This window comes from Pelophylax lessonae, assembly GCF_965119305.1.
Source record: "Pelophylax lessonae genome assembly, chromosome: 2".
Taxonomy (NCBI): Eukaryota; Metazoa; Chordata; class Amphibia; order Anura; family Ranidae; genus Pelophylax; species Pelophylax lessonae.
Window position 1 is genome coordinate 182,815,180 of NC_138769.1, and position 27,646 is coordinate 182,842,825.

Genomic DNA, 27,646 nt, shown 5'->3' on the forward strand with positions numbered 1-27,646 from the left:
AGGCACCTCGGCTAATTTAACCTGCAAAGCTTTCTTTGGCTATAGCGGTGATGTAAGCCCTTTAATTTACTGGATGAAAGGGGAAAAATTTATTGAAGATTTAGATGAAAAGCGTGTCAGAGAAAGTGATATCAGGTAATATAAAAAAAAGTTTTTTTTTTTTTTTAAATGTAATTCATCTTAGCGTCTAAAAAAATTACAGATGTGTCCAAGGCTTTTTACTTGAAGGCTATGCTCTGTAGTTACAATCAGGTATTGGTTATTCCAGCCACCATTTTGTTCTGTATGCAAAGATGCTGTAAGTTTGAACAGATCCCCTATGATGAAAAGTAGATAATACAAGAACGTCACACCAAGGTGAAAATTGGGAGGTAAAAAAAAATTTGGAACAACATTTTAGAATTGAAGCAAAATTTAAGTAACCTGTACTTAAAGAGAATGTGTGCTTTGCTCATGCAGCACATAGCAACAGGTACACTCACCTATCCACTTCAAAAGAAGGTCCCAAACACTGAACTTTGGATACACCACTAGCAACCTTAGACTATTGAATGAATTACATATTAATCACTACACTCTGAAAAGGGTCTTTAAGAAAGGTTTGTATCTATTTACAGACTGAGTTTCCTAGGCCTATGGACACACCAGTTAGCAGTCTGTGAGGAACTGTGCAATTGCTTTTGCAAAGACCAAGTCAAATATAGCAGCATTCACTCATTTGTCTATGTTTTTGCTTCCTCCCTCATAAAAAAAGCAGTGTAGTTTGACAACTATGTGGCCATGTAGCAAGCACTCTATCTTCCTGACTATAGATGTTGAAATTACAAGTCTGCAGGTACTTGCTAAAGACTTTTTTTTTATTTTTAGAAATAGGCACCATTGGCTATCCATTGGTAACCAGCCAGTCATTACAGAGTCTCCAAAAAATTAGAAATAATGGCTTTGAAATAGCAGTGCTTTATTTTAAGCATATTCATTTTGAGCCATTGTGGTTTATTTCAGGCGATAGCAAATTAATCCCCATTATAAACTTGTGCTTCACCATTTGCATACACAGAGCTGAAAAAGGTGTTTAATAGATTTGCCTTCTATGTGTCCCTAGTCACCTACTGTGGTTTGTCTTGTAAAGGGCTTTCATGCTCAGACCTCATCTATTTACTATTAATATATTAAAATATTTTTTTTTGGGGGGGGGGTGACATTCCTTTATTTCGCAAAACTTTTATTAGCTTCACATTTTTTTCAGTTTTGATGCCCTTTTTTTACATATTTTCTTAAATTAATTTTAACATTAAATGATACCATTGTTTTTTTTTATTATTTTAATACCCTACTTTTATTCCATATGGCATTTTTTAACATTGTGAATTGGAATATCTTTTAAGGTGTTTGCTTAGAGAGGGTTTTAAACATTCCCATTTCTGTTCTGTGTTCTTTCATAACAATAATCCCTCCAGATCTTGGGGAGAAGTCCTCAGCATGGGACATTTTTCTCTATTAAAATGTGGTGTTTTATCTTTCCAGTATGTTCTCCTTCACAACTTAAAATAAATGACATCATGTTATGGCCACTGCTATCCAAATTTTCTTTTAGATGAACATATGATAATGGTCTCTGCTGTGTTTGAGATTAACAGAGCTAGCAGAGCATATTTTTTGGGGCTGGAATAAACTGTACCATTAAATTATCATGTACACTAAGATGAGTCAGGATTGCTCTAGATGAGCAGAGACAATGAGAAAAAGAGGGATAAAAAGTCATAAAAGAGATCCTTCTAAGAGTAGCATTCAGTTGTAGGTGTGTAAAAAGCATGGCAAAAACCAGTGTGTGGAACCAGTATGGAACCAGTGTGTGGTCAGCAGAGGCATCCATTCATTAAAAAGATGCTTCCAAGTGGATTTCTCAGGAAGGTCGGTATTTATTGATTATAAAAACAGGTAAAATGCCATCAACACGTTTCCTGACATTTAGGGGCCACTTCGTCAGGAAAAGGTGTACAGTACACTGGATAAAATACATAAAAATATGGTGAAAACATTTTCAGTGGTGATCCAAAGGGTGGAAAATATATACAATAAAAATATATGTAGTTATAAATATGTAAAAATGCCCTTGTAAGCTAAGAGTCACTCTATTCATATGCTACATAGGGCTATGGACTTTCTTCATGTGGGAGCATTGGTATTTGGTTGTTGGCCAAGTAATACAACATGCTTTTCTATATATATATATGGAAGTGCCTGACAATGTCTTTGCTTTCAAGAGCTGAACAGAGCAATACCATGCCTGTGCTAATAGCTACAGTCATGTGAAAGATTAAGTACACCCAATGAAAATTGATGACTTTCTCAACATTCTTGAACAGTCAAACAGTGCTTACATATACAGGTGATAAACCTGAACAAAAACACAAGAAAATGTTCCTTTCCGGTTATTTATTGATAATTCAACTCCACTTATGGCCTCACATTCTAATCAAGCACAGTTCGATCTGATGTACAATACTTGATGACTTTCCTCCAGGTCCTTCTCCCAAAATGCTGTTTTCAGTTCATACCAAACGTGTTTGTTGTTTCTGTGGCCAAGCAACTTTATATTTGATTAATCAATCCATGGTCTATAGTTCTATAAGACCTGGTATTAGCCTGTATGTTGACTTACAAACTGTAGTTTTGCTCTAATGTTCTTCTTGGATAGCAAAGGCTCTGGCACACCTCTCATGCACTTTGACACTAACTTTTCCAAGAGTTACCCAGAGGATACAACATTTTAATTTTACTTGGGGCTTCTTGGAGACTCCCTTTAGTACCTAAAGTTGAATTTTTTGGACCTGCTAGTTCTTGACACATTAGCAACTGTTCAAAATCTATGCCACTTGTGGATTTTTTACCTACAGTGAAATCATTGATTTCAAATCATAGGCATCTATAACCTTCTTTCTGAGGACCCTGAATACCATAGATATCTGAAGTTTAAGGAAGACATGTTTCACCAGTTTAATCACTAAGGCGGTCCTATTTTTGAAGTTGTGGTAAATGTGGGCGTGTACTTACAGTTGCCATGTATCAAGTCTATATTTTAATTAATTTTGAATAAAACAAATAATAATAAACCATGTAAGTTTTAAGTGTCATAAGTTTAAGTATATTACCTTTATTTGTAAATATTGCAAGAATTAGGATTGAATGTTTGCTTGTTAAAATATGTTTTAAAAAAACAATTTCCATGTGATTTATTTGCCTCATGCAGAACATACAGTTTTTACATATCTCATAGAGATTAAAGAAGAAGTCTTAACAAACGAATCTTCATTTTCTCCTAACACCCCCCCCCCCACACCCAAGGGGGCATACTGTATGTAGCACTTTGTCCCATTTTGATAGGTACTACAGATACTAACCTAGCCCCACCTCCCTCCACTGCTGTCTGACCATGCTGCTAATAAGATAATCAATAGCTTTTTAATTTTGATTGATTATCTATCGCTATAAAAACAAACAGATGATTCTTAGTCAATGCAGAGAGGGTAGAGACAGTGTAGAAGGAGCAAAGCTCTGTTGGAGCTACATAATAAGAACACCCATAAACAGGGCTTCTGGAAGGGACGTAGCTGGCAGCAAGTTATGTGAGAAAAAATTAATTTACTGCAAAATAATACAGCATTTATTTACACAATCAAAGATAAGTATTTCTACATTAATCACTATACAAGAAGATAAGATTTAATTCGTAATGAGCCTTCTTTTAGTTTGCCTTCTTTAGGCCCACCTGAGCCACATGAATTTATTTACACATTAAATGAAGCTCACCCGTTGACTAATATATATTATACTATTTATCCCCTTTAAATATATCAATAATGTTATACACTGATTATTGAAAGCTTTAGACGAAATAACCTTTAACAAGCTTTAAATCTTATTCCCTGAAACTTACCCAAGAAACAAACAAACAAGCTGTATATGGAACATGGATCATTAAATGTAACCTACCAGATTGTACATCTACTTTAATTTCATTTGTCTCCACTACCCACTGTTAAGCTTCAAAAATGAGAAATGCACCCACTTAGCACAAATGATTTACTTTATTTACAGTTTTTGTAAAGACTGGATATCATTTAGAACTTGTTAAACTGCAACAAATACAGCACACACATGTTGTTTCTGTTTTCTTTTTTAAGAGTTCTTAGGGAACATCTTGGAGAGCAAGAAGTATCGATCTCATTAATTTTTGATTCAGTTCAAGATTCTGACTTAGGAAATTATTCCTGTTATGTTGAGAATGGGAATGGACGACGCCATGCTAGTGTACTCCTCCACAAAAGGGGTAAGAGTTTGCAGTATTATTATGATTATATTATTTTATTTGGCTCAACCTCTTTTCAGAAATAAGTTATTGCTGCTAATGTTCCTGACACAATTGTCTTTGTTTTCTTAAAGGAAATAGGGGCAGAAATTACCATAAAGAAATGTAGTACTCTTCTATAGCGATCTTTTAGCTGTTCTGCTAAAGCCAACATTCTTGTTCAATAAACTTCCAAAAAAGAATAATGGCTTTAATAACACACACAAAAAAACATCTAAATGTGCACACTATAGCACCTTGTAATAAGCATGCTCAAAGGGATTTTTATTTTTAATGATTGTTTTACTGTCACCTATAGTGTTATTGGTGCATTGTTTATGCTGTATTGTTGCCTCTTGAAAAGCACATGTAAATATCTACCTGTAAAAAATCATATTTTTAGTCAAAGTACAGCAGCTGGCATACAGTATGTGTGAACCAGCCATTTGTACATTATGACGATGAGCCTCATTTGTACATAACAAATACTGTGAGAATACACTTGGGTTATTTAGCCTGATTTACGGAACCATGGATATGATGGCATATATGCATATTCTGCACAGTGCACAGTAAATAAGGCCAGATGGGTAGTATCATGTATACATCTCTATATCAGGGATGGACAATAAAAGTAAAAGGTTTTTACCCAGTCTATTCAAGACAAAAAAAAAATAGTTTGGTTGGCGTTGGAACTGGGTAAATTTAGCTTTATAGTAAACTAAAAATCAGTTTTCAGTCCTCAAGTGCTATATACCTTGAGAATGTGTTTCTAGGAGGAATGATGAAAATTGCAGGGCTGAGCACTGTGCACTTGTCTGTATACTACAGTACATGAATAGCAGTAAGACACTATTCATGCATTTCTAAAAAACCGTGCTGAGAAATATCTTTTTTTTTCTTCTATATTTTTAGTAGTCATTTCAGTGCTCAGCCTCCCAAACTTCATCCTGGCATTGGGGTTTGGGAACATGCACTTGCAATGCATACATTTCACTGATGCAGATGCCGTTCTCCTAAGACTACATCTAAGACTACATTTCTCAGCAGTCCCTGCAGCTCTCTGCCTCTATTATTGCCGAAGTGAGACTGAGAGGTGGGAAGGATCTTTAAGTGTTCAATAGTAGTAGGTCATTTTGGTGATTCCTGTAAGCTGATAATGCCTGTACATTGAAGGAAGCACAGGTCTACACAATATTGCATTTCAGTGTAGGTGCACTGACCAATGAGACTCTTTTAAGAGATTATCCATGATTAGCACAGTGTAGTGAAGTATTGTATGTACAGCACTTACTACTATGTGACAGTAAAATAAGTACAATTTTGTAAATCAATGAAGACATTTTTTTTTAAATATATAGTATAAATACATATAATCCATATTGTAAAATGCAGTTAATCAATTATCATTATCTATAATAATATAAAGAGTAATTATTCCACAATATCCAACATGTGACTGTTTCCCAAAAAAACTCTTGAGTGTAATCCAAGTATTCTCCATCGAGCATCACAGTCATGGCTTCCCACTTAACCTTACTTCTTACCCTGCGGTTAAAAAAAAAAAACTCATATTTTGCTCATCAGATACCAGATACAGTATGCTTTACAGTATGATTGAATCCTTGCTGGGCAATGCACATCTCAGGGGAAGAAAAACATAGAGAAGATAAAGCCAACATATTGTAAAACCATAAAAAGATATTGAGATATAGGCAAAATGAAAGTCACTCACAACAAAAAGTTCTTTCCCAGCATCAAGGAAATGCTCACTCAATCGTGTAGGAAATGTCACATTACCAACCATGTTCCACTGAACATAACAACGTCCCAGTGCAAAGCCACATCCAACATGCTTTTCAGCAATTTTGACTTTTTCAGGAGCAATTAACCACATTTTATATTATGGATTATATTTATTGATTAACTACACTTTTACAACATAGACTAAATTTATATATATATATATATATATATATATATATATATATATATATATATATATATATATATATATATATATATATTGCAATTCTTTTTTGATAATTCTACTTTTGTTATATATATATTATATACATAATCCATTGATTAATGTTTTTGTCACAAATGAGTAAGCACTGTACCTTTTTTATTCTTTATTAATATTATCTGATTCATATAACAGTTTCAGCAGTTTTAGAGGTTTTATTTATACAGTTGTAATAATAATAGTTAGAATGCATTTGTTTGTCTGGCCTGTTATACAGGCTGGCATGGTTGATGGGAGATGGCCATTACAGCAGCTAAGTGCACCGGGGACTGGAGGGTTGATAAGGGTGTAGTAAGTTCAACTTCCCGTTTTTTATAAAAAAGGTGATCTCATCCTTTAGGTTCATGCACCTATAGGTTCTCTAGTAATACTGTAATTAATTTGGGGCGGATTTCCTCTTACTCGATCCCCGACGATCGGGTAAGAGCGGCGGTGATCACCGCCTCTCCTCCCCTGGTCCGACTCCCGCTGTGTCTGAATACAGCGGGAGCGAGCCTCAGGCGGCACGCGCGGCACCGATAGAGGGGAGAGTCTGGTGACGTAGGTCTGCATCGCCAGACGATAACGAGCCACTTTGTCGCAGTACCAGCTCAGTGAGCGGTCGGCAAGTGGTTAAAGCTAACCACACTTGTGATTAGACTATCTTTTTGACTACAGTTTAAAGTGGACTTGAACTTAAAAAGTGAATACTTGCTATTTTATACATCTAGAAATGTTCAAGGGTAAAGTCATTTTTAAGGAGTTCTGGGAAAGTAAAGCAAGATATTGCTTTCTTGAAAGCACACATCTTTTTTGATAACTTAACAAAACTAGTTTGGATTGCACATGTTCAGAATTGTCAGGGGAGGAAATGTACAGTACAAAAATCAGCAGCAGAGCAAGGAAGATGATTCTGCTGAAAGTACTAGCTTACTGCAATTTTAGTACAAATCTATATTTTTTAAAAGTTAGACATGTAACTAATACATTTAAAAGGAGTATAAACATATTTATATTAACAAAAACTTTAAAGAGGAACTGTAGTCTGCTCACATAATTTGTAATAAAAATATGGTTGCCATTCGGAAGCTTCCCTCCAACCACTTTGCATATTATTTTTTATGTACTGTGATTCTGTACTTATGCTGCAGAATTCGCCTTCCACTAAGTCTGGCTGCAGCCATTTTAACTGCTTCTGCCTGTTCACTTCCTGGATTTACACAGACACGCACGTACACACATATATACGCACATACATGTATACAGACACATACACATATATACAGACAGACAGACAGACACACTCACACCCACACCACTGCTTGCCTGCGTATTTCCCTCTCTTGATGAATACTCATGGATCTCTGTAGTCTCCTGCTATCTCCTCCCTCACCCAGCCCCCTCCAGCTCTTCTTGGCACTCCTAGGACTCATCCCTCCTCCCTTGCTGGCAAACTCTCACGAGAGTTAGAGAGAGAGCTATTCATGATGTCATTAGCCTAGGCTAATTACCAGACAAGAAAGAGGAAGTGGGCTGTATAAGGTTTTTACTGGCAGTAAAAAAAAAAAAACAACAAGGGCAGAGGATTTAATATGAAACTGATGGAAAGATGAAAAAATGACAGAAGGTCCGCTTTAATATGTATTTACATTTTGTGCTCTAGTGAAGCATTTTGAATTTTTTTAGAAGTAATTTTTTTTTATGTTACTTCATTTAAGATGTTGAATTAGCAGGCTATGCTAAATTGAGTTTATATACTGTATCAACTGTAGAAAAGTCTAATATTCATCATGATTCACATTGTTGAAATAAAATGTGTAATATTTTCTGAAAATTCAGTAAGATGCATTTTCTGGATTCACACAAGAAAAATGACAGTACATCATTTAAATATGTTTAATTCTCCTAAGAAGATGACCATACAAAACACAATTATGGCAACAGAGGAGGTTGATTTGTATTCCCATGAAAATGCATGTAGTACACACATTGCAACATTTACTATCTTTGAGCTTATTACATGAAAGCCTCTGGGAATGACAACATTTCCCACTTGAGCTCTTCATGTTTATTTGTCTGCAATTGTATTAAATCTTATCCAACCAAAACAAATTCTGAAAGGTTGGAAGTTAATGGGTATACATAATGGATTCTGGCTCTAAATTACTGCAAAATGTATATGTACCCCAATATTCCATGTAATGATGTGCTCTGTTACTCATATTTCAAGCTATTCTCTGTAGAGTACAGTTGTTAAATTGCATTATTATGATACATATCTGCAAGCACTTAAAAAAAAAAAAAAAAAAAAGGTAATCTAGATTTAGTGTTGGCTGAGCAAAACATTATTAATAAACCCCACTTAAAATAGACATTATTTCACTATAGTTTTTGTTAAAAAAAACATATGCATAAAAAATTGTCTTTATATGAATTATTTTAGAAGGAACATGGTATTCAAACCTTTGACATGTTTTAAAAAAATATTTTTTTGCGTTATACTACTTGAAGGTGCCAGGAAAAAGTTGATTTTAAAGTGCTTCCAACGGTTTATTTTTTTTTCTAAAATAACAAACGTGCTCTGTGCAATGGTTTTCCACAGAGCAGCTCCAACTCTCCACTTCTGGGGTCCCTCGCCAGTTATTTTGCCTCCTCCTCTTCAGGTGACCCCAAAGATAGCCACTTGCTATAGGGACACTCATGTGGGCTCGACCCTGAGCCACACTTTGTGCATATATGGACACATGCAGTTTAGCTTGGGCCCGCCCCTTACCCTCTGCTCACAGGAGTTGATTGACAGCAGCAGGAGTCAATGGCTCTCACTGCTGCTGAGCCTCCTGGGGAGAGAAGAGAAGCATTGCTGCAAACCCAAGCAGCTCTGGATTAAGATTGGGCTCAGATAAGTATTTTTTTTTGGGGGGGGGGGCTGAAATGGAAAGATTTTTTACCTTAATGCAAAGAAAACATTAAGGTAAAAAACCTTTTAACTTTACAACCATTTTTTTTTCAAGTGAAACTGTACTCACTATATTACAATGAAAGTGGCCACATGTTTTTATCAAGCATTAAAAGAGCTTTAACCAGTTCCTTCCCTGGCCTATAGCAAAATTAAGGCTGGACGGGACATTCCTCAATCTGGGTGGATGTTGTATGACATTCTCGAGGACAGCGCCTCATGGTGCGAACTGTCACTGGCTGTGTCCATCAGACACAGCTAATGACTGATCAATGTACCAGCCAGCTGCTGGTACCATGTTATCATTGTGATCAACCACAGCAGATCACATGACAATTGTAAACAATGGATGGCCCCCTTTTATGCCATCCATTGTGAACAATTGTGTTGCTAGAAGTTGGTCACAGTGATTACATGGTACATACAGAGCCAATCACAGTCAATTTGTGCTTAGATGTGACCAATCACAGCTAACCACAACAAAACACACTGAATGAATTCATATCAGTAAAATGGTTGCTTATACTTGTAAAATTCACAGCTGTATAAACAATCACAAAAAAATTACAACTTCAAAAAACTTGCCATGCCTCTTACTAAATACTTTAAACTTTCCACTTTCCAAAAAGGGTGATACTTGTACTGTCCTGGTGTTTTCAGGCCTCAAGAAATGAAATAGGCCGTATCTGATTTTCAGATATACAGTACAGTATACCATAGTTTGTGGACTCTATAACTTTCCTACAGACAAAATAATATGCATCGATTTGGGCTATTTTCACCCAGAAAATTTAGCAGAATACATGTTTGCCTAAATTTATTTTTGTTTATTTAGCCAAAAATAAAAAAAAAAAACCTAGTGGTGATTAAATATAATCAAAATAAAGCTCTATTTGTGTGAAAGAAATTATTAAAATGTCTTTTAGGTACAGTTTGGCATAACTGCGCTATTGTCATTCAAAGTGCGACAGAGCAGAAAACTTAAAATTGGCCTGGGCAAGAAGAGGGTAAAAGTGTCCGGTATTGAAGTGGTTAAAGTGTGTGTAAATTCATAACATGCAAAATCACTCAGTGCATTAAAAACTCATTCTAGTAGCATCCACATTAATCAATTCAAAACAAAGGCTTCGAAAATAATCAATATTTGATGTGTGTGAACCGCTAACTTGAGAGCTATTCTTTAGATAATGCATGGGCAGTGAAAGCTATTTTGCTCATTGGAAATAGCTCTGGTGTTCATATGCTGTAAGTGGGAATAGAGAAATGACTGATGTCTCTAGATCCACCCCACCTATTCCGAAGGCAAAGGACAGAGTTGGATTAGCGCAAAGGTTATTCTTCAAAACAGAAAGGTGGACTGTTTAATTAACCACATCCTATAGTTACACTGTTTATTTATTTATTTATTTTAATATTATTTTATTTATTACAGTGAGGCGTTAGTATTATTTAACTATACGGTAAGTCTCTACGTAGAAGCCACCGTCCATCATTGAAGAGAGAGCAGGGCTATGGCCATGTCAAAATATAGTGAAACAGGCTAAAGAAGGAACTGCAGCAGACATGGGAACAGCCCAGTGTCTTGCTGTTTTCTTTAAAAGCTGAACTGTGCATACAGTATCTATCAATTCTACTTCAGGTATGAACCCATGGAAAGAATTGATTCAACAGGCAGCTTTAACATGAAAAAATTTAGGATGCTGTGAACTTTCCTAGTCTGCTGCAGTTCAGCCTGATTCGCCACAGACTGACCCCATATACCTCTCCAGTTGCATATATTATGTTGTAATGTATTCTTAAAAATCAAAACAGAGGTTCTAAGACCAGTTTTAGTTGAGTTCTAACCACTTGCAAGCACATGATGTTTGTTTGCAAAAGAAGACTGATGGAAGGAAGATGTACACCGCTCAGGTGGATCTATATCCACAATCAGTCGTGGGTGCTGGACCTCAAACGGGAACATGAAAAGAAAGTGGCTGCACACCAAAGCACGACTTGACAAAAATGGATACAAGGTACAACAGAATGGAAGTGGTAGAGGCGTTTCACACGACCAACAGCGTGCTTGTTCACTACTAGTGAACAAGCACTACTAGTGATCAAGTGCGCTGTTGGTCGTGTCAAACACGTCTACCACTTCCATTCTGTTGTACCTTGTATCCATTTTTGTACCATAAACCCTTTTCTACTATCAAATCATCTTTTGGTGTGCGGCCACTTTCTCTTCAAAAGAAGACTGATGCCAGAGAAAAAAAGTGAAAGAAGCTGTAATTTTAGATCCTAAAGCGCACCTGTGTCAAGATTATGAACATTAAAGCATTTACTCCAAGAAGTAAAAGTTCTTTGAAATAAGCCATCAGTGTCTTCTAGGTGTTTGTAGTGTGAAATAATTGGTATTAAAAGATACCCAAAGATCACAACAAAGTGTTGGTTTCAGTTTAGAACAGTTAAGAAACACCTTCTGTTTGTTTACGTTAGAAAGCTGTAATCTACTAATTCTGCTGCAATAGAAAGTAAGAGGAAAATAATAAATACTAAACCCAGGACCCTGCATGCACTATACCTGGTCTCCCACAGTACACAGAACATGAAAATGCAATTATTTTAGTAAATACAAACTGCTAAATACCCTTTCTCATTAGCAGTAAATAGCAATCTTGTGAATTATTTCAGTGTCCGGTCAAGCACTGGTTAAAGCTTGTAGGATCAATTTTTTATTCTCCTCAGACTGTCCTATGAGGCTGCATCACCCCGGACCTTCTCTCTAGATGGTGCTGATTGGCCCTGTGCTGATCACATGCACCCCCCCCCCCCCAAAAAAAAAAAAAACTTTTTTGAAACACACACCAAACTGAGCATGTGCAGAATGCCCCCAAACTCTGTTCTATCAGGAGATGGATTGGGGACTGTGGAAGAAGGGGGGATCAGAGAAGACAGGATCAAACAGCCTTTTTACACAATGCAGAGGATTAACCTTTTAGGGTCCACAGTGAGTATAACAAGCATTACTGCATATATAGACTAATTTTACTGTTGTGGGTTTAGTAACAACTTAACTCTCTCATTAGAGAGGTATTGAAGATGTCATTATTCACCTTCTTTTGAAAATGTTAGCTGTCTTACTGTGTCTGACTAAAGAACTTTTAAGGCAGAAACCCAGAACCAGCATACTGTAAATGAAAATCAGAAAAGTGTCAGACATCCTTATCTTTATACTTATTTTTGTTATACTTAGACAGCATTGAAAACAAAGCATCAGCATGACGGCCAGGGAACTAACATTCTCAAAGAAGGTCCACAATGACAGCTTACATTGTTCTATCATGATCGTTTTTTTTTTTTCAGTGTCCTAGTTGAGAACTTTTAATTTTAAGTTCTTCACAATGCTTATTGCTACAGAGATGTATGAAAGCAAGTAATATAAATTGCATTTTCATAATAGTGTATAGTCAGGGCACAGGTTCACTTTAGAATTAACAGCTCCACAATGCCTAAAGGGAAAATAAATATGGTAAAGTCATTTTGTAATCCAAAATTCTGTAAATCTTTTTATATTGGAAAAAACTCTCAGTGGTTACAAATGCAATCTTTTTCATAGTGCTTTTAGTCAGGGGAATTTGTCAGTGCCCTTTTGTCAAATCCAAGGTTGTAAGATAATGGCTGTCCCTGGTTTGTCTATGAGTTTGTCCACTAGGGACATGAGATAAGCCACATTTTTTTCAGTGTATTGAGCTTCCTAAAGTCTTTGCAAAGCCAATCACTCTTGGACTTTTCAATTATGTCAATGCATATTCTTAACTTCATCACTAATGTCTTTCTTTCTCACATCAGGAATTTGTTAGTTGTCGAGTTTAACATGTACTTCAAGCTCAGTAGTAATATCATGTTGTACAACTGGAAACGTAATTCTGAAAAATAATCTTTTTTTTTTTTTTTTTACTAGGAACTCTCTAGGTTCCTGATTTATTAAAATAGAGAGTAGATCAGTTAAATTCACTTCAGGAACCTGAGGGGGCTCAAAACCCACATAAAAGTTTCCAGGGTAGCCTAGCTGAACTTTATATTTTCAGGGCTTTAGGAAATTTACATGGTATATTTCTTCAGACTTTCTTATGCCCATTTGATGTATTCTGTATTCTGACCCTGCCACTTAGCAAGGAACTTGCTATCAACAGGGGATAAACACCAGTACCCTGTTGTCAGGTGAAAAAGTGCAAACTTGGGCATCCCTGTTGTATATTCTCTATTGGAGTGCTTAGGCCTGAGATAAATGCCCTTTAATGTTTCTTAGCTAGTCTCCTAGGGTGTCTCCCTGCTTCAACATTCATAGGATACCTTCTGGGTCTTCCAAGATTTGCAAAAATCATAGACACCTCCACTAGATCCCTTACAGGTTTGCCAGGATTTTCAGAATTTCTAGGGCCTCCACCACTTCCAGAACTTCTGGGTCCCAAAAATGGATGCAATATCTCTGACCAGAATGGCATTAAGGCACTAGCCCTTGACAGCCCGTGTCACATTGCCAGCCATTAGAGAGTTAAAGCACTATAATACATAACTGTCAGTTGCCTGTTTGTTGCTGACATAGATTTATTTGAATACTCTCTTGCTTGCTATCCACCAATACCCCATTCTAGACCTGACTACCCTCTTGCTTGCTGCCCACCAAGACCCCTGCCTGAATCAACTACTCTCCCATTTGCCCCCTGTCTAGACCTCTACTCTGATCTTACTACTTTCATGTCCTGATGCCTTGGGAACTATCTCTATTCTGTAGCCTTCCAGTACTAGTCTCCCCTTCACGGAGTGATCCTGTAGGCCATGACCTTGTGCCAATTTGCAGCAAAGAAAACCAGTAGCAACTAGGGCCTTCAGCCAATCATCTGGTGTGCTCTGGGGAAGACCAACAGTCACTTAGACCCTGTGCCTTGGGTGAGCCTGAGTTATCTACCAGGGGGTACCATACCACTCTTGTAGAGCAATTAAAATGTAAAATAGGGGACTGAGGAATTTTCCTGCTAGAAAATATCAATACTTGAAATAATGTCCCAGTTTGTTCCATATATGTTAATACCTTATTTCAGCATACTTTTTAAGGTTTTATTAAAACATTCTACAAGGCCATCAGATTAAGGGTACCAATGTAGGCTGTGGTTTTGGGTGGGAAGTCCATGGTCCTCTGTTGTGAAGTACTTCTTAACAATCTCCACCAGAAGATCAACCAGCTTGGGGTCTCCTTGACTCACCCGTTTTTGCAAGGTGACAGCCAAGGGTCCTAGGTATTGATCCATGGCCACCCACTGAACTATCTGTGGCCCAGACAGGGACTGAAGCCATTTCCAGACTAAATGGATGAGGTTGAGCATTATTATTATTACTATACAGGATTTATATCATTTGTGCAGCACTTTACAATATAAAGGTAGACAATACAGCAACAATGAAATTCAATACAAGAGAGTTGGAAGGGCCCTGCTCCTGCAAGCTTACTCTGTGAAAATGGAGAATTATCAACCTGGTAGGACCAGTTGCTGACCACTGTGCCCATACCTCCAATGTAAAACCCAACCATGACAATATTTTCCACTTGCCCTTATCGTAATCAAAAGCATCTGTAGATTCAAAATGGTAATAGACTTTCTGCACCTCAAGGTTAGCGAGGAGAGAACCATTACTGATCACTGTGTCTTTGGACAGCTTTCTCTCTTGGCAGTTCTTTCCAATATTACCAAAAAGTCCTCTGGATCATAATCGGCTTTCAACTTGAACATGGAGTAACCAGTATTCGTGATTGTGGAGTTGTCATGAGCACCCGCTCTTTCCGAGTGTCCCATACCTTTTCTGAAGCATCAGCAAACTTTTCAAATGTTGTTCTTGTACAACACTGATCTGTTGTTAAGTCTGTGTATGTGCAATGCCTACATTTGCATCTGCACAGCATTTATGTGTTGCTAATTCTGTTTAAAGCCAATATGGAAAAGTTTACAGTGTGCTAGTAATGTAAACTGGTCACCTGAAAAATTGGTATGAGAAGACACAGGGCAATCATGCTGTTTAAAAAATTCATAGGTCAGGCATGGCCTTTTTTTTAAAGAGGATACACAGGAGAAGGCTTACCCCACAGCCAGTGGCCCTTTCCAGCAGGGCCAGAAGGCCTACCTAGTCCAGACCTGTTAGTAGCTAAATCTCTAAATTACTAATTGAATGCCTTAGCAGGAGGACTTGATTGGAACACTGCAGTATGTCAGCATTTCCTGATCATCTTAATGTCTGGTAACGGTTATCCACACTTCCCACTAAGGGAATTGGGATAAGCCCATCATAAAACTGTAAAACATTTTTTTTTTTCTGCCACGTTGTAAACCTTAGGGTAAATAAATCCATTAGGAGTAACAGGTATGCAATAAAATGTTTTACCCAAGGCTAATTGATATCCTAAAAGCCATTTAGGCCTGATCTATGTAAATAGTTATCCTACTTCACCTGTAAATGACCCCTTATTCAATTCTCAGTTTCAAAATCTACACATAATTTCTAAAATTGACAAGATAAAGCTATATTACTATTGATTTAATTTTTGTATGCGGAAGAAAAGACTGAATGGATCAAGATCACACATGACTAGAATAAAACATACAGGAGGTGGAAAAGCCACCTTCCACCTCCTGTGTGACCTGCCTATCTGAGCCAAATTATGTTTATTATCTTTGGAAAAGCAGATATCTACTTCACAATAATATTTGGGTTGCCAGATCATGAAATGTGGTATACTCAAAATAAAAATACATTTAGAAAACTGTATCTAACGCAGGGACAGCTGAATGAACAAAAAGGATTTGACAATCCCATCGGACACTCTTCAAACCTTCTCATTGGTCAGGTTATTTTTGTCCATACCCTTCTTAATGACCAGAAAAGAGAGATGGATCAGCAGTCTAGAGCGATCCTTTACCATCAAACAATGAATATCAACCAAAATTTTTGAGAACCACTGATCCATTTTGCTCATTGACTAGACTCACAGAACCAGGACTTTGTTAAAGAGTAACTCAACTTTTGTTGAGAAAAATATACTCCCGCCTGGGTGATCTATGTACATTGCAAGCATTTTACCAGCCTTTTTTGCAGATTCCTACCTTTTCTTTGAAGAAATAGCTGTTTGTTTCTCTGTGTCTGTGTGCAGTGTGAGTGACTGAATCTGTATGGGAGTGGTTTTATAATCATCAGTCAGCTGCTGCACCTGCAGGGCTCTAACGAGAAAATTGCAGGGTCTGCATCACTTTAGACATGATTTCCCTCCCTATGGGAGTATGAAACCAAAAATTTAATTTTTGTTGCAGGGGATGCTCAAAATCTCATTTGTATCTTAATGCAGATTTCTAGGAAAATCAGTAAGCCAATCAATCAAGCAGAAATTACATTTCTGGGGGGCATTCTGTACCCCATCTGTGTACAGAATGTCTCCAGGTAGCCATATTGCATTACATTTTACAGAGGATTTTAGTGCTGCAGATTGAAAAGGAAAGGTAATTTGTAATAACATTTATTTATGAAAAAAATGACCTGCATCACAATTGTATTCACTATATTATTATTTTTTGATTTGCAATTTTTTTCCCTATAAAAGTGGAGATACCTTTTTTTATTAATTACACTTTTAAATCATTTTTTGTTTTTTTGCTGTATTATTACTTTTTTCTGTAAATATTCTGTGTGTACCATTTTTACCTGTTTTCTTATTAAACTATAATAAAATCGTTAATAATGTCTCTAATGCACGAACATAGAACATATAAATCTCTGGAATATTCCTGTCTGTAGTGACAGTCTGTATTACAGACATTTATTATAAGTTGTGATTGTTAGTGTGAACATTGATATTTACAATAAAACTATTTGGTGGCAGTAATTTGTGGTGTAAAGGATTAACTGCATAGTTAACCAAACCCAGCGAATCAGCGATAACTGCTCTCAGTTTTCTGGCACTTAGACTGGCAGGGGGACACTGTAATTATTGCTGGATTGAGGCCATAGCCTTTTCAGTGAAAATGTCCAGAAGCAAGGATTGACTGTTTGAATTGAATTCAAACAACAATTTAATTTTTATAACAACTGGGTGCCCACATATAAAGCAGAAGTATTACCTACCTATTAATATACTTCTACTTAAAGCGTAAGTAAACCCATTGATTTAACAGTTTAAAAAAACAGTTACATTATCTTGCATTATCCTGCCTGATGTCATGTGACAGCGGGTCAGGATAATACAACCACCTTCCCGCTGTCAATTGCCTATAGGGCGGGCGAAAAGTGGTTAAAGAGGGCACATAATAAGCACGGAACTGTTTAGTGCTGTGGATGCTTGAGGATTTGTAGCAATGAAAGAATGGGAAAAAAAAGTCATGTGACTGGCCTCTTCACCAATCACATATTATTCTCAGCAGTGTTAAGTGCATTCTCATGGACACTGCTGACTTCACACCATGGCCAGAATGTTATGAATTACTCATAAAATGCAGGTGCAGTTTGGAGCAAACACTGTGTTGTCTATCGGATAGCTATATCCACTTACTTACCATTGTAAATGGAGGCCCTAGTGATTTTAGGAGGTTTTTTTACTAAGTATTCTATTCAATTCCATTAACCAATAAAGGAACAGGCCTATTTATGACATTTGTTGTTTACAAGTTAAAATCAGTGTTTTTTTGCTAGAAAATGACTTTGAACCCTCAAACATTATATATATTTTTTTTCAGAGGCCTCAGAGAATACAATAGAGAATGTTGCAATACTTTGTCACACCGTATTTGTGCAGTGGTCTTACAATTGCAATTATTTTTGAAAAAATACACTTGTTTAATTAAAAAATAAGAAAACAGTACAATGTATAATGTGGAAGATGATGTTCTGTCGAGTAAATTGATAACTAACATGTCATGCTTTAAAATTGCGGACGCTTGTGGAATGGCGACAAACTTTGGTATTTTAAAATCTCTAGAGGTGACGCTTTAAAATTGTTTACAGGTTACTTGTTTAGAGTTACAGAGGGGGCCTTGTGCTAGAATCATTGCTCTCACTCTAACGATTGTGGCGATACCTCACATGTGTGGTTTGAACGCTGTTTACATATGTAGGCGTGACTTGCATATGTGTTCGCTTCTGTGCGCAAGCTCGGAGGAAAGGAGTGACTTAAATTTTTTTTTTCTTATTTATTTTACTTTTTATTTTGATTTGTACACTGTCCCTTTCATTTTTTTATTTGATCACTTGTATTCCTTTTACATGGAATATAAACATCCATTATAATAGAAATAGACATGGCAGGCCCTCTTTGATTGCATGATCTGGGGTCAAAAAGACCTCAGATCTCACATTTACACTTAAAAGAAAAAAAAGAAAGCAATTTTTACATTTACCTAAAAAAAAAAGGGCCATTTAAGGCCGTTAGGCGGAAGTGATGTCTGACATTGCTCCAGTCCTCCAATGGTATAGAGTCGAGTGGGGGACATCTTGCCCTCACTCGACTTTCTGCCCATCACTCCACCGGATTGAATCATTTCTACCACTATCGATGGCTCCGGTAGGAAGGGGAAATGACCAGGAAGTGGCAGGTGGCGGAGTTCACCTCTCCAGCTGCCCCTAAAAATTATCCTGTGGTGAATCCACCCCCGGGACCACTTTTATCAGATTCCGGATCGCCAGCTGTATAAAAGAAATACCAGGGTATGGCAACTAGCTGCTACCATAACCCAGGTATTTAACGCCATGTACCAACGTATATACACAGTGGGCGGTCCAGAAGTGGTAAGGATTCAAGGTCCTACCAAATGGGTCCATTGTATTTATTATCCAGTACAGGCATCCTGAAAGGTTTTTTCCTAAACATTTAGTTAGAAATGTCCCATTTTTAATTCTGTGATACAAAAATCAGGGATCTACAAAATCCAGCTTTCGAATTTCAATTCAAATATGCTGCTGAAAGCTGCTGTTTGTTTCGATACGGTTATTATTTGGTCTCTGTTTCATTTTGTACTACACTTTATAGTAGAAAAATATTTGTATGACAAATCACCTCAAAAGAGAACAATAGAAAATAAAGTAATAAATACCTGCACTGTGCAGCTTGCTTTCAGATATATTACTTTGTGTTAAATAATATCTGTGACCTCACTGTACCTCGCTGTTCTACAAGTGTAAAGCTGTAATGAACATTCCATGTTCTCTCAATTCTGACAACTACTTCAGTGAGCTGAAAAATTAACAATGACAGCTGCTAATACTATGTAATTTCATTATATCAGCTTGCAGGAAAGTGGTACCACACTACTGGATATTTTTCTTTATTTATCACCATGGAAACAGTTTTTTTTTTTTTTAATGTTTCCTTTGTTCTAATATACATCAGCTGCACTATTTTTAGCTTACTGTTCACAGGAATTAGTTTGATAAACCCATAATTGTTCAGAAGACAGAAAACCCAAATTCCTTTAATTAGGGCAGGTAGCCTATCTATACAATTACAAAAAAATGTAGCTTTTGCACGAAAAAATATGGAATTATATAGTGATGTTTTCTTTGTTATAAACTTAGAAAGTGTATGTCAATCTATTATTTGAGCTGCAGAACCATTGGACAAAAAGCACAAGAAGGCCTTTAATTTAAAGAAAATCTGCTGTGTCTGACAGAATGTGCTGTCCAGTATTTATGTCTGAGGGCTGTTTGGTCTAAAAATAAAATATAGAAATTCATCATAGGCTGTACATTTGAAGTCAGCCATGCTGAGACAAATTGGTTGCTAGGGGAGGAAATCCTGTACTGTAGATACTAAAAAGGTGTCCATGGCAGCAGCTCCCTTAGCAACTTCTCCCTTTTAGCGCAAATCTCAACGAAAGAAAAACAGTGCTAACGATTCTTCTATTTGTAAATTACTCTTTAAAAACTGACTTTTACTCGTTTACTGCTTCTATGTAATTATGTGACTTTGATGCCACCCAGAGAAAAGAAAAGGATTTTAATGCTACATTTTCCATATCTGTCAACATCATCCTTCACTCTCTTGATGAGCTACTACTGAAAGAATCTTCTTCATCTGTTACACTTTCAGGAGCACCATGTGTATGTGGTTGCAACCACCAAGCCCTTGCATCACTACTATGACTTGTAGTGGCTGATAGATGGAACCACAGTACACAGGGAAGTATGTTGAATGTAGAGCATTCTTCAGCTTCTGAAGCTCTTTAAGAGCAAAGATTGGCAATTCTGGCAGTGCTAAAGGTGTTTAGTTAAAAAAGTCTTTAACCGGTAATTTTTTTTCAGTTTTCTTTAGGTGGAGACAGTGTCCCTTTAAGATAATCAAGTGAACAAGTACATGCAAAAGAGATCAAAACACCAACATTACTATTTAATCACAAATATAGCCAGGGTCTACTCTCATAAACAACAGATAAAACATGCAGCATCAGAGCTCTCTGAGAGTTTGTATTGGTCTCTATTTTGTGAGTATATACAGTATACAGAATTTAAATTGATATTAGGATTAGGTTTGAGTTCAAGGTTCAGTCTGAATAAAAGGGAAAACCTGAACTTTGGCTGTTTGGTTTTTCTTATCAATACCGTTCTTTTTTGCTCATTCAATATTTATATTTTTACTTTACTGCTGCTATATATCAATTCCTATTGCGTTCAATGAGGTTTGGATTCAGAACCCAAACTTTTTTTTCTGTGAACCTTTCTCAAACTAAAGCCAGGTATGTTTGGCTTATCCCTAATAAGGATACATGGTCCACAATTGTATCTTTCATATAGCATATAATGGTCTGTAATGGAACTACAACCCACACTGTACTTGTGGACTTCTGTCAGTATATGGCTTCCTCCCAGTCGTGAAAACATAGATATCAGATTTCCCAGCTGCCCCCATACAAAGCTAGCCAACAACAGCTTGTACTGGAATCTCCTTTTTATTGAACAGTCACACAGAATTTATATACAGCATAGACCTCCCCCTCCTGATCAGATTACCACACACAGGTCAGGGGTTGTCTTATTACATTATCATATGCAGATGAAATTGTATAACAGAAATATAATTAATCTGATCTAATTATCTAGCCATCTGGACAGAAACAATATGTGAGTTCATTAACATTTAACAATGGGATAGACAGGCTTAACAGAATCCACATCACATCTCAATACACAAACAATAGGGAGAGCCTGTCTCTGACATTGAAGCTCAATACACATTATCATAATTGTAAACACAGAACCCATTTGAAGCAATCCAAACCAATAAGTATATGCCTTTCACTCCCAATGATGGTGAGTACCATCACATGGTCTATATACTTTTAAGGGCTTTTTAGAAATAATATATTTATAGACTGTGACCCATTCCATTTCAAATTAAATATTTATAATGCTCTTACTAAATGTGATAACCATAAAAATATTTGTCTAAAGGGGGGTTTTCAATGGAAAAGACAAGTTAATGACTAAACTAAACCAAATAGGACCTGCAAATAAAATTTCTTAGTACTTAACCACTTAAGTCCTGGAAGATTTTACACCCTTCCTGACCAGGGCCTATTTTGCGAATCGGCACTGCGTGATTTTAACAGACAATTGCGTGGTCGTGCGACGCTGTACCTAAACTAATTTGACGTCCTTTTTTCCCACAAACAGAGCTTTCTTTTGGTGGTATTTGATCACCTGTGCAATTTTTTGATCATGCGCTATAAACAAAAAAAGAGTGTAAATTTTGCAAAAATAACAATATTTTTCAAATTTTTTTTATATGAAATTCCCCCCCCCCAAAAAAAATGTAAAAATCTAAATGTTTTAACATTTTAGGCCAATTTGTTTTATGCTACATATGTTTGGTAAAAAAAAATCGCAAAAAGCGTATTTTGATTGGTTTGCGCAAAAGTTATTGTGTTTATTAACTAAGGGAAAGGTTTTTGGCATTCTTGTTGTTTTTTTTTTAACGAGTAATGGCGGCAATCTGCGTTTTTTTTTGCGGGACTGCGACATTGCGGCGGACAGATCGGACCCTTGACTGACATTTTTGACCCTTTTGGGGTTACCAGTGACATTACTACAGTAATCAGTGCTATACACATGCACTGTTACTGTAAAAATGACACTGGCAGTGAAGGGGTTAACTTTTTTTGAGAGGGAGGGGTTAAGTGTGTCCCTAGGGGCGTGATTCTAACTGTGATTGGATGTGGCTACTAGTGTAAGAACAGAGATCAACGGTCCTACATAGTAGAACCGTGTGATCTCCATTCTTACACAGGGAAGAATGACAGGCGGCTTTGTTTACATTAGCCGCCTGCCTTTCTTCCGGTGTAACGGACGATCGTGAGTGCCCAGCGGACATCGTGTTAGCCGGGCACACGCGTGGGGGGGTCCGTGACCGTGCAGGAGCGGGAGCCTGCCTCCGGCAGCGCGCGTTGCTCCCTAGAGCCTCACAGGCTAGCAACGTAGCCCTACGTCGCTTTGCCTGTGAGGGGCTAACCGCCGCAGTAAATAGTCGTGCGGCGGTCGCCAAGCGGTTAAATGTCCTATCACTTGATCTTCCAGTCTTTGCACTGTTTAGGAGCGCTAACCACCCAAAGAATCTCCACATTAAACATTTGGCGATGAGGATAAAGGAAATGGCATGGGTTTAAATTGTGCGCTGTTTGTCAAACTAATTGTAAATTCAGCACATTGCAAACTTTAAACCACACCTATTAAAATCAACAGCAAGCAAATTTTGAAAATCAGTCCTAGCCATTTCCAAGACTATTAGGCAGGGGGTTGTCAAATAGATTAAAGCGGGAAGGGAAAAGGGATGAACCCACCGCTTCAAAACAGTCCGCAGAGCTGTGATCTCAGAGAGGCTGGAGAAAACCCACGCAGGGTGCTCGCTGAGATCCGTGGCCCCGGAGAGTACAAATATGCAAAAAGAGAAGATGCTGCACTTCCAAATGCAGGAAAATCGTGGAGTTTATTGCACATAAAATCATCCAACATAGACCATAGGACAACACACCATTCAGCAAACGCGTTTCACACGATAGTGCTTAATCATTGCTAGAGGGTTGTCAAACACAAGACACAAGAGAGCTGGAAACGGTCACGGGGGACATGTATCAATGCAAAATAACTGTTAAAATCAATATTCAGTGGGGAGAGGGTCCTTCTTTTAATGCAACCTTGAGGATGACAATGGAAAAACACCATTCCTATCTCATATATTCTTGGGGGATATTTTTAACAGTATGCAGTTTTACAAAATAGTATAATTCAAATAATTATGACATTACAATTTTGCATGTGTAATTTATTTTTACCATTTTAACTTAGCTTGATACAATATGGCAGCACTTCAATCTGATCAATTTCTATTTGAAAAAAAAAATGCTTTTTAGGTAGTTTTGGCTGTTACACTTAAACTAAGAATTAGAAGTAGCAGCCACACCAGATCTAAAAGATATAGGCTGGGTTACTTTTCCAAATTAATAAAAACATGTAAAAACATGTAAACCCTCAATTATATATCAACTGGCAAAACTGTTTCATTGTATAGCATGTAATCTTTTTTTTTTTTCAGTCTAAGTTTAACAAATTGTCAAAACAGAGTGCACAAAAACACTTAAAACCCATATCCCCACATTCTAGGGATGACACTGTTTTTATCCTGAAAATAAAAATTAGAGTGCATATTTCAGAAACAATAGTCAGAAATATTGTACATTGGCTGGGGAGTATGTAAGCAGCTTGATTTGGTTGCAATATAGAAAGGCTGGAGGAGGCAGTTTTTTTTGTGAAATAAAAGTTAGAGTGTTTTGATTCAGCGATAACAGCCAGAATTATTGCACAGACTTGCTGCACATTATATAAGCAGTTTTACTATGCCACAATTGAAGGAGAGATGAGGCAGGTTTATTTGTAAAATAAAATTTAGAGTACACTATTTCTAAGATGAAAAAGAGAAATATTATATAGACTCCATGAATATTATTTCAACCTTTTTTCATTATCAGAGACTGCACATACAAAAGAATACAGTCAAAGACTATGAGCAGGATGCAAGATATGGTCAGATATTGTAGAAATAATACAAGAGTATAGAGAATAATACAATTCCACTGCGTCCAATCACAGTGGAACTGGGTTTTCAGCGGTGCACGCGTGCCCCAGACCCAGAAGTGTCAGATCATGTACTAGGTACATGATCTGGCACAGAGCAGCCACCCTGCCGCAGTATATATGCATGGGGCAGTCGCTAAGAATTTATAGGAATAAGACCTTTTACCTTCAAATAGAAAAGGTTCACCAAATCAATTGATTCCTCGTACATTCACTGGTTATTCTCATTAGACCTGTTGGGTTTCTAGTAACACATTCAACACAATTCCCTCATGCTAGCAGCACAAGCATTCACCTAACAAAACAATCTCTGGGTATTAATTTGGGAAGTGTGGTGCAGCAGGTAGCAGCATAAATCTATAGCGGGAGAGAAGCCCAGACTGTGTGTGCTGTCCACAACCTAGCAAATCATAATCAACTATAAACAGAATATGTAGTCATGGACTTTGTGTTGACATATAGAAGAGAAACTGAGTACCATAAAACAACTTTATTATGTACCATTAAAAATCTATTACACAACAATAGAAATTATTCTCCACATAGGGGTTGACAACAGGCAAAGATTTCCAATATGGTTCACATGTGGACTCGATGAGTTTTAGGAATCCTTCTTCAGGAGCACATGTGACATAATCTAGGAGGTACAATTTCATGCAATAACCATTTCAATACAGGGCACTTTTACCCTCTTCCTGCCCAGGCAATTTATTTAGCTTTCAGTGCTTTCATACTTTGAATGACAATTGTGGGATCATGCTACACTGTACCCAAACTAAATTTTTATAATTTTGTTCTTTATACAAATAGAGCTTTCTTTTAGTGGTAATTAATCACCACTGGGTTTTTTTCTATTTTTTGCTAAATAAATATTTTGTAAATAAATGAGTGTTCTTCATAAACGTAGCCCAAAATGTATTCTACTACATTTCTTTGGTGAAAATAACCCAGATCAGTATATATTATTTAGTCTGTGTGAAAGTTATAGAGTCCACAATCTAAGGTACATATCTGAAATTTAATCAATCCTCATTTACTGAGGGACTCATTTCTTGAGACCCTAAAATGCCAGGACAGTAGAATTACCCCCCAAATGACCACTTTTTAGAAAGTAGACATTCAGAGGTATTTAGTAAGAGGCATGGCAAAACAAGGTCCATAAAGACATGGAATAAGTTTGTTTGGGGTGGAGGAACTTGACTGGCCTGCACAGAGTCCGGACCTCAACCCCATAAAACACCTTTGGGATGAATTAGAGTTGAGACTGCGAGCCAGGCCTTTTCTCCAACATCAGTGCCTGACATCACAAATGCGCTTCTGGAGGAATGGTCAAACATTCCCATAGGCACACTCCTAAACCTTGTAGACAGTCTTCCCAGAAGAGTTGAAGCTGTTAAAGCTGCAAAGGGTGGGCCAACTCAATATTGAACCCTACGGACTAAGACTCCAATGCCAGTAAAGTTCATGTGTGTGTAAAGGCAGACGTCCCAATCATTTTGGTAATATAGTGTATATACCGTATATGTATATATGCGTGTCTTTTATAGAATATGTGTACAAAACCAATGGCTGTTTACTGAATGTAACTGAATGTTTCTCTTCTATATGTCCACACAAAGTCCATGACTACATATTCTGTTCATAGTTGTGCAGGTAGCAGCATACAAGGACAATTTGGGAAGAATGCCTCTGTATTTTAGTATTGTAGCTCCAAATCTAATACAGTATATAGTAAGGCTGGCTATACATTATGCAATTGTCTTTCCTTCAACCAGGTTTGAAGAAAAGAAAAATGATTGATTCCTCCATCAACACAGTCAGTGTTGATGGGGGAATCCCTTCTACTGCACTATTGTATTCTGACAATGGGAAGTTTCCCTGCTGTCAAAATACAATCATCACTGAGCAGGCTGGTTGTACTAAAGTCAATCAGCCTGCTCTTAGATAGATCAGTTTGTTCAGCAGAAAGTTCAATCCGTCTATAGCTGGCTTTAGTGTTACTAAAAAAACAGATAGGATAACAGCTTTTCCTTAAAGCAGCTAGCCCTGTGTCATATATATATATACATATATATACATATATGTATATATATATACAGTAAATGTCTTTTTTTTAATTAACCAAGGTGTATATTTAGAAAATAATGACTTGGTGTTGAATACTATTTTTGTTTTAAAAGTCCTGTTCTATTCATCCTTAGGTGTCAGCATTTAAGAGAACTAAACTGCACATCATGCTGCGAGGGGGGTTTATAACAATTTGAAACCAGGTGCAGATCAGAGATACAATCCTGAAGTGCTCAAGATAATTAAAGTTGGATTAGTTCAAAAAGAACACATTTATTACTGATCATATCACTCAATTTTTTTGTGAAAGCACACGCACTTTATTGTAATTAGCTATCACTTTAGCCTTAATGCAGGAGACAGTCATACTGATAAGGAAAAAATGTAACTATTGGTCAAAACGACTGTAGAAAATCTAGTTTAAATTGAAGCAATTTATTCAGAAAACAATCTAGTGCTTGCTTGGAATCAATATTTTCCTTAATCTGCAGCTGTGCTACCTGAGGAGTATTAGAAATACCCGTAACTAATTCATGTAGGTGGCAATTTAAAAGTTGGAAGGTTTTTATTTTATTTTTTCTTGACAGTACTTTTGCTCTGTGTTTTGTTTGTGATCTGGCTTCTTGTGGCTTTTATTTTTATAATATTTTTTGGGCATCGTAACTAGATTATTTTGCTATGGTACATACTTTAGTTCTAAAAAATGAACAGTAGTAGCATTTGATTTTCCACTTTTATTTTTAGTTCTAGGTTGTGTTAAAGAAACAAGCAAACATTTTCTTGTGAAATAAAGTGTTTCCTAGTAAGAGGAAATGTTTGATCAAGTTAATGTTTTTGAGCTGTGCATGTGAAAGAGATCAGAAAAAAATACTGTGAATACACATTTCAATAATTGGCAATATATTGAAAACTGTGTATGTATAATTTCTAATTATATATTGTATATAGACAACAAAGAGATATAGTGTGAACAGGCTCTGGGTGTCAGTGCCTGATACTCCAACTATATTCTAAGTATTAAAGGAGGAAAAAATGACAAGAAATAGGGCTGAAAAGAAAAACAGAAAATATTGTATATGCTAGGAAGCTACCCTAATATCTAATTAAATACATAGTTTTGGTACAAAGT

General features: G+C 36.8%; 1 protein-coding gene across 1 annotated transcript in view; it reads left to right on the plus strand.

Annotated features, from left to right (window-relative positions):
• The window catches only part of IL1RAPL1 (interleukin 1 receptor accessory protein like 1), a 1,835,933-nt gene that overhangs the window by 1,744,972 nt on the left and 63,315 nt on the right, over positions 1-27,646 (plus strand). The window contains exons 7-8 of the mRNA XM_082248500.1: positions 3-135; positions 4,185-4,330. Coding sequence (XP_082104626.1) covers positions 3-135; positions 4,185-4,330 — 279 coding nt within the window. The remainder of the gene's footprint in view (positions 1-2; positions 136-4,184; positions 4,331-27,646) is intronic.